At 36.4% G+C, this 8,448-nt stretch overlaps 1 protein-coding gene across 1 annotated transcript in view; it reads left to right on the top strand.

The window, feature by feature from the left end:
- Nucleotides 1–3,629: 3,629 nt before the first annotated feature.
- LOC112501510 (mediator of RNA polymerase II transcription subunit 7a-like) overlaps nt 3,630–8,448 on the top strand; it is a 7,007-nt gene continuing 2,188 nt past the window's right edge. The window contains exons 1-5 of the mRNA XM_025105155.1: nt 3,630–3,693; nt 5,390–5,539; nt 6,029–6,098; nt 6,934–7,100; nt 7,468–7,541. Of these exons, the coding sequence (XP_024960923.1) occupies nt 5,405–5,539; nt 6,029–6,098; nt 6,934–7,100; nt 7,468–7,541 (446 nt within the window). The 5' untranslated portion in view covers nt 3,630–3,693; nt 5,390–5,404. The remainder of the gene's footprint in view (nt 3,694–5,389; nt 5,540–6,028; nt 6,099–6,933; nt 7,101–7,467; nt 7,542–8,448) is intronic.

Here is an 8,448-nt window from a genome sequence, read left to right as displayed (position 1 = left end):
AATATTAATTAATATTGATATTGTTTAAATTTTATTAATATTTATTTATAAATAATAGTAATTAATATCAATTAATATCAATGAAGGTTATAATTGGAAAAAAGTGACAATAAGTTATTAAAACGTTACTTCAAGTAACGTTTTAATAAACTAGCTTATGTGCATCTAAACATATTCTCATAAAATAAGGTAGTTTATTTTTGTCAAACAACGCCTAATAAGTAATACTTTTTTTAACAAAGTAAAATTGAACTTTCTAAAACCTATAAAAGTGAACCGTTTGCCTAACACTTATCGAAAATAGTTACCATTCTCACCTATCTTATCGGATGATATTTTCGACTATTAAAATGGATTGACGGTAAGTGTTTATTATTTGGTAAGTGTTTATTGGGAAAAGGGTTATATTGGCAATTGTTTATTTGTATGGTGCAAGATAATTAAGTGGTCAGAATGATTAGGGGCTCTTATAATATAGTATAAAATGAAATATGGTTGTTTGGTAATTGTTCATAATGACATTGAATGGTATGGGAAGGCCTAAAATACAAAATTATTCAGAGAATTTTTAGAACCACTAAAATTCAAACTTTTTTTAGTTAAAAACAAAATTCACCACTTAGTAATTCAGATGTTGTCTTTTTATGTAATTATTAAAAGGTAAACAAATAATTCATATTAAGAGTCACCATCTTCATTTATATGGTAAGACTCTCAATCATTGTCTTATCTCTTACTTAATAAGATTTTTTTGTTCTTCCTCTGCTCACAGTGAGATAATTAAATGGTCCCTTGGTTAGTAGGGTAGCATTAAAAAATGTCTAAAAATCAAATATATTTTAATATTTTGAGTGATCAAGTGTTTATGAACAAATAAATCATGATTTTCTAACCAATCTTCGCCGACCACTAGACACCCATCGTGACTCTGACGTTACTCCGGCCCCTCCCCATTCTCCCCACTCGAGTTATGGATTATTGAACGAGATCAAGTTCTAAGTTTTTGAAGATCGGGATCTAAGTTTTTGAAGTAGATTGAACTATGGGTTTAAATTTGGATATGATCCAGATAACTTATTTACGGTATTTCATTTGAAGTTATTTTATATTACTGTCAAAATAGTTTTTATAAAACATGACTAATTTATCTATAAATAATTAGCTTATTGGCTGTGGCTGGTAACTATATGGTTTTAACAATTAATTTGCAAATACTGCATACATCAAAATCACTTGTATTTTTGTTTGATATATGTTTCAGGAGTCGTTTACCACACACTTACCCGGACAAGTGATTACCGGAAAATTTTAGTACTAGCACTTACTCACCGGGTAAGATTTTAGTCAACGATAACGATATTGTATGCAATAATTTATCCGGTAAACATTAATTGTGGTAAGAGACGACGACCCTCACTTACTGGGTAAGATTCTCGTATTTGTTTTCGATCTTACCTGGTAAGATTCTTGGTCCTTGCCGTATGCATCCAGTAAGGTAATGTGACTTGATAATCGCTTAGCCGAGTAAGTGTTTGACAAACGACCCGTTAGTTATACATGTTTATATATTCCCCAAATTTAACAAGCTTCTTATTTGATTTTGATTATAATTCAAGAAGTTAAAGATAACCATTTCAAATTCATACATCAAAATATCATACATCGAGCCAATTTTACCCTAGTTATTGTTGTCATCTATATAATTTGAAATTTCAGCTAAAATTAGTATAAGGATTATAAACAATTTTCTACCTGTATTACTTGTCGTTAAAACATTATACCGTAGATTAAAAGAGTTTTATTCTTTTTCTCGTTGTTATCTGATATGCGACACTAAAAAGTATACACAAGTTGTATTTTCATTTTAAGAGTTACCATATAAATGTTAAAACAAGCAAATACTGAAAACATGTTAAATATGTCAAATGTTCATCTACTGCAAATTCATTAATGTACCTAAATTACAAAGCATGAAAAAATGAAAAATATATATATTTTGGGAAACATATTTTCAAAAGACACGGTTAAAAGTCTGTTACTTTTATTTGAAAAATTCTCACGAATCTCACAAAATTTGGAATTATCAAGTGATTAAGGCCCTATTGATGTATCTACTGACAAGTATGTACAACATGGAACATGAACTTGGAACTTGCTTTGCATGTAACTTGGTCCTGTAGGTAACATCAAATGCGAATTTAACATCAGTTACAAAATCATGCTGGAACGAGGGGTCATAAAACAAATGCCTACAGGTTACCATGTTTTTTAGGCGCGTGCGTGAAACAATACGAGACATGACATAACAAAAACTTATACCACATTTGGTGCAACAAATAGATTTGTGTAATACATGAACAATTGACAGAAAAATGCAAAATTTTCTCCCGCCAACACATGTGGAGCAAAAATCGAATAAGAAAGATAACACATATAGATTATTAAACTACTAAAACTAAAATATTTGACAACCTGTTCACCTGTCCACCTTGCTTTCACCAGTATAATCCCATCCAACCGAGACCAAGTGCACATTTAGAGGCCAAGCCACCTATAGTAGAGATGACCAAGAATCAGTTTCAGGCCAGACAAAACGGTCCCAAATCGGTCCCTCCAAAATCTAGTTGGCCGGTCCCAACCAACAACCATAGGACCCATCCAGGCCCGTTATCAGCCCCATCGGGTCGGGCCAAACTGGTCCGGACCCGACCCCGTTTAAAAAAACATTGTACACAACAATGTTATACATGTTTTTATAATTATGATTTTGAACTTTAATATTGAAGAACAGTTTAAATAGATAAAAACTTGAAAAAGTTTTTACAATATGGTCTAAACTAACCGGTTCGGACCGGGTTAGGCCTTAAAAATTCCATAGAAAGTGTGACTAGTCCCTATAGATGGCCAAAAATTGGTCCTAGTCTCAATTTGCATTTCTATAATAATCTCGATCCGGACCAAAATACCAAGTGAGATCTCCATGCTTTGTAACCCGTTTCGGTCCTGGGCCGGGCTCAAATCGATCCCATTTTTTCTCTTTCAGAAACCAATTTTGAATGTAAAAGTTATTGTTTGAAGATACACTTTAAATCCCTAAGTGGGTCATTTAAATAAACTTTAAAATATTTTTAAACAAAAATGTTATAGATGTTTTTATAGTCATGATTTTTGAAAAACTTAAAAAACAAAAAGTTTAAAAATATTGTAGAAATACTAAAAAAACTTTATATATAATTTATAAAACTTAATCTTAAAAAAATCGGGCTTATGTATAACAAATAGAGCCATAACCGGCAGTCCCAAACCGGTTCCGTGTCGAACCGGGTCCATTTAGCCTTCTCTAACCAGCCTCGGTCTAGATTTTATCGGACCATGAAATTTCCTAAAAATCATAATCGATTAAAGACTATCGAACCGATCCTGATCTCAAGTCGGTCTTGGGCCTATTCGGCCATCTCTTCTTTTCCCGACCTCAATTTGGTCATCTATATAGGGTGGGCCAATGGGCCTGGGCTCTTTATTGTTAATGCTTTTATCAGTTTATGTCGATAAAAGCCCATTACATATCTGCGACATATGCTCACAGCTCAACCTCTTGTCCACGACGACGACGACCGGATCATCCCCGGTCCTCCCCCACCACCTCTCCTCCTCTCGACGAGACGACCCAGCGGCCGGCGCCGCTGCTGCCTGGTACGTTTCGGCGCTCTCACCTCCTCCACATACCACAGTTCTTTTTCCTGCTCAGGTATGTGTATTAGATCAAAATAGGGTTTCCAAATTCATATTTAAAGTTGTCGAAATTAGTTAAGTTTCGTATTATAATCCTTTATTTAACCATTGCTAGCACTAAATTAGGAATCCTTTAGTTGATTAATGTTGGTACTTGCCTAATTGGTACGACTTTCTACTGGCTACTGGTCATTAGAAAAGGTTCCCTGTTCATTTAAGCCTATACTTCATTTTGACACTGCCAAATTGCTAGGACAGTTCACTGAAATCACCAACAGACAGTGGGAGATCCGCTGCCGAAATCGTCAGTCCGCTGCTGAGTTTCAATAGACTAATAGTGATTTTCTTTGTAAGTGCCAAACTCTTATTTTAGAGTTTGGTCTAAAATAAACCCCTGCCATGGAAGGTCTACCTTATCCGGCAAAGAAACCCCTGCCATTGCTCCATTCTTCTACTAAAAGTAGACTAATCCCGAAGGCTCCAGATACTACTAATTCTCCGTGTCTTCATAGTCTTCTCTGGAGACTGTCTTGATATATTCTCTTACAAGTAATCCTCTTGCTCAACTCTAATCCCCAATTATTTTGTGAACTTTCTTGTTAGCTGGCTATTGATCTGAAATTTGATTATGTGAACATTATTGTCTATTTGACGGTGTATATTGTCTATAAAATGTGTTCGTAACTCAACATTAGTTTGACCGTAAATCTGATAATTGATATTGAAACCGTAGATTTGCTTAGTGATTGTGACAATACTTTTTTGGTTCATGTTCAGCATTTGCTATGTTGAACGTGTAAATAAATTGGGCCACAAGGAAGTCCATTGAGAGGAAGTTGGAAGTTGCAGAAATGAGGATGCTTAGGTGACATGTGGTCGGCCTAGGTTAGACATAATTCCAGATAGGGTTTCTGGGTGGAGACGGGAGTTGGCACCGTAACAGATAAAATGGAAAATGAGAGATTGCATTGGTTTGGGACCCTCGTAGGAGGCCAATGACGACATCTGTGAGGAGAGTAGAAAGAGTGACAGTCGAGGGGGTGAGGAGGGGTATGCCAAGGAGGTCGTGGGATGAGAAACTGAGGTTGGACATAGCACGTTTAGGCATTTCCGAGTACAGCCTTTGATTGGAGTACTTGGAGACGGGGGGCTAGGGTAGAGAATTAGGTTTGGGGACTTGTAGCTAGCGTAGTTGGGCAAATGGGAGTTGGACGGGTTTTTTTTGGTGGGGGGATAGAGGGCTGGTAGGGTGTAGGCCAGATATGTGCTGTTTGGCCTTACCTGCTCTATGTGGGTGCTGGCTTCCTTGGCTTTGCGTATGTTATCATTGTACCTACTCACTGTTTTTTTCTAATTACTTCTTTTCGTCCTTCGTTTTATTATACATGTTTGCTCACCCTCCTGCACAAGCAAGGGGTCCTCATGGAAACAACCGCTCTACCCTTTTGGGGGTAGAGGTCAGGTTGCATACATCTTGTGGAATTGGCCTTCTAACATCTTGCTCTTGACATTGCCTTTTAGACCGAAGCTGAATTTTGAATAAGAACTGTGCGTTATTTATCTTCAAAGCAAATAGATGAATCAATTTCTGTGTGTAATAATGAGTTTTTTCTTTGTTTATGGTTTGCTTAAGTTTTGATTGTCATTGCTGTTTCAGGAATAACTATCGTAAATGGCAACAGCTACTTATCCACCTCCTCCACCATATTACAGACTGTACAAGGATTATGAACAAAACCCTAGCTCGGCTCCAGAACCTCCGCCTCCTATCGAAGGGACCTACCTCCTATATGGTGCCAATTACACTGTAAAGTTCCTGATAAGAAAATTCTCAGATACTTTTTCATTACGTTCTTTGATATACTGACACATTGGGTCAGGTTCAGGGGAAAACCACAAAAAATGGAAAACTAAGGAACACCCTAATAATCATTCATTTGTATGGTATGCACATGTGGATAAAAGTAATTAGTCCTGTATGCACATGTTCATAGAAACCAGAATACATTTTCAATTACTTTTACACACATGTGCATACCATACAAATGAATGGTTATAAGTGTGTTCCTCAATTTTTCATTTTTTCTCCTTTATCTACCGACATTTGTTCACATAAGGTTTTGATGAGTAATTTCTTGAAATGTTTTCATGTTTGTGTAGTACTTATTCTGTTGCATTGGATCTTCCTTGAACAATTATTGCAATATTTTCACAGCTTGAAATTGGTGTTAAAGTCTACTGGCTTGGTGTCTGTTGGTGATGCTAACACGTCCATTATTATCAATTTCCTGTGTAGACTGATGATGTATTGCCGACTTTGGAAGATCAGGGTGTTCGTCAGTTGTACCCAAAAGGCTCAAATGTTGGTATGCGATCCTCTCATTTCCCATTAAGTTTCTTCATATCCGAACTACAATTTTCATGGGCATTTCATATTAGTTGCCATGTTTGAAGAAAGAAGTCTCTTTATGCCTTTGCACTTTGCAAACGGGCTGTTTTGCAAGCATCTCTAATAGATTCTCTATAGTTTCTCTAAAATAAAGAACCAAAAGTTAAAATATCTAAAAGAGTTACATTCGACTCGAACTGCTTCATTATTTTAAAGATTTCAACATTTATTATATTACTCTCTCATTAAATGTCCATTATGAAAAAGGCACACAATTTTAGGAATGTGTAATTATTACACTTTTCAATCAACTAATGGATAGTCTTACCCTTAGTAATAGGGAGAGATGTTTTCTTTATTAGATAATTAAGGGTAGAATGTGAAAGTAGACATTTATTTTTGAAAGTGGACGCTTATTTTGGGGCAAACTAAAATAGAAATGTGAACACTTATTTTCGGACAGAGGGAGTATTTAAATATTCTATAATTTTATCATCCAATGACACTTTTCAAACAATATTTTTATAAAATAAATAATATTTAATTTTACTGATGGGAACCGGATGAAAAAATCATTTCTCTCTCCTCACATCAAGTTACAGAGAATTCTCTAAACTTGGAGTTCTCTCTATTTTAGAGAACAATATAGAGAATCTGTTGGAGCAAAATAGAGAACAAAATATCCATTTCTCTATTTTAGAGAATCTATTGGAGATGCTCTAATAAATTAGTGGATGTCTATAAGTTCCCTTTCAGTAGTTAGAAGACATTTTTCTTGGAAGCGTATTGATATCACCCACATCTATTTCTAGATTTCAAAAAGGAATTGAGGTCACTAAACAGGGAACTACAACTGCATATTTTAGAGCTCGCTGATGTTTTAATAGAGCGGCCATCACAATACGCAAGGAGAGTGGAAGACATTTCTCTTATATTCAAGAATTTGCATCATCTTCTCAATTCGTTACGTCCACATCAGGTACAATTCTCTCCACTTTTTTATGTATTTCATTTTCATTTCAAAATCTAATTAGGGGAGTTCTGTATGGATAAAGTTATCTTTGTGGATTAATCTGTTTGTATAGATTGGGGATATTTTTCTTTTGGGATGGTTTTTTCAGAGATGGAAGCAGCGTCTTTTTAATTGGGAGGGGCCTGTTTGTAAAAAACTTCGCTTTCTGCATATAGCTCCCCTCCAGAAATTACTAAATAAGTCACTTTCTGTATCATTAAGCCACCACCAAACAGTCATCTATGGTTGACCGAATAAGCTGCAAGTCCTACAAGCTCGTTAAGCTGCTAACAAACAGGCTCTTACTCAAACACCAAACATAACACCTTTTCAGGCCAGAGCAACATTGATTCACATACTCGAACTTCAGATACAAAGACGAAAGCAAGCTGTGGATGACATAAAAAGGTATGTATTGCACATTGTATCTTCCCTTTTTAAATAATTTTCAGGCTTTTTGATTTTGGGATTATGCCACCATTGAACCTTTGATGCCTAGGAGATTTAAAACCTAAGAGCAGGTGTCCATTTGGCCCACTGGCATCACCATCCCCGATAAGCGACTTAAATAGCTTGCCCTCCCAACAGAAGTGTACTTTATAACTTATAGGTTGTGGGTTCAATGTATCTGTTGGTGAATATTTTAAAAATAAGTAGACCTTGATATCGAATAAATGATACAAACTGGAAGTCTATTTGCATACATGGCTGTTACTCTGAGGAATAATAGATTTTGAGTGGCCGTAGCATCTTAATGCCGTCGCGATTTTCAGCCAGTGTCTTGAATTGCTGATATTTAGGGGATGTTTGGTTCGCAAAATGGAGTTTGATGGAATTGGAATCCATCAAAGGAATTTGACTTTGAAAGAATTGGAATGGAGTTTTATGGAATTTGACCATGTGTTTGGGGGTGTTTGGTTTGCAAAATGGTGTTTGGTGGAATTGAAATCTATTGAAGGAATTTGACTTTCAAAAATTGGCATGGAGTTGTATGGAATTCGTATGGAGTGTCTCAAAAGAATTGGTATCTCCATCTTTGCTTGGGAGAGGGTAGTTGTGACGACGACAGTGGTGGAGGTGGTGGGTGGGGGATGGGGTGGCAGTTGTGACAACGACAATAGTGACATGGTGGTCACTGGTGGGTTGGGAGTGGGTGGCGGTTGGGGGATGGGGTGGCAGTTGTGACAACGACAATAGTGACATGGTGGTCACTGGTGGGTTGGGAGTGGGTGGCGGTTGGGGGATGGGGTGGCAGTTGTGACAACGACAATAGTGACATGGTGGTCACTGGTGGGTTGGGAGTGGGTGGCGGTTG

Source organism: Cynara cardunculus, unplaced genomic scaffold (genome assembly GCF_001531365.2).
Source record: "Cynara cardunculus var. scolymus isolate 2C unplaced genomic scaffold, CcrdV1 Un_Scaffold_196, whole genome shotgun sequence".
NCBI lineage: Eukaryota > Viridiplantae > Streptophyta > Magnoliopsida > Asterales > Asteraceae > Cynara > Cynara cardunculus.
This window is presented reverse-complemented; position numbering and strand designations above follow the sequence as displayed.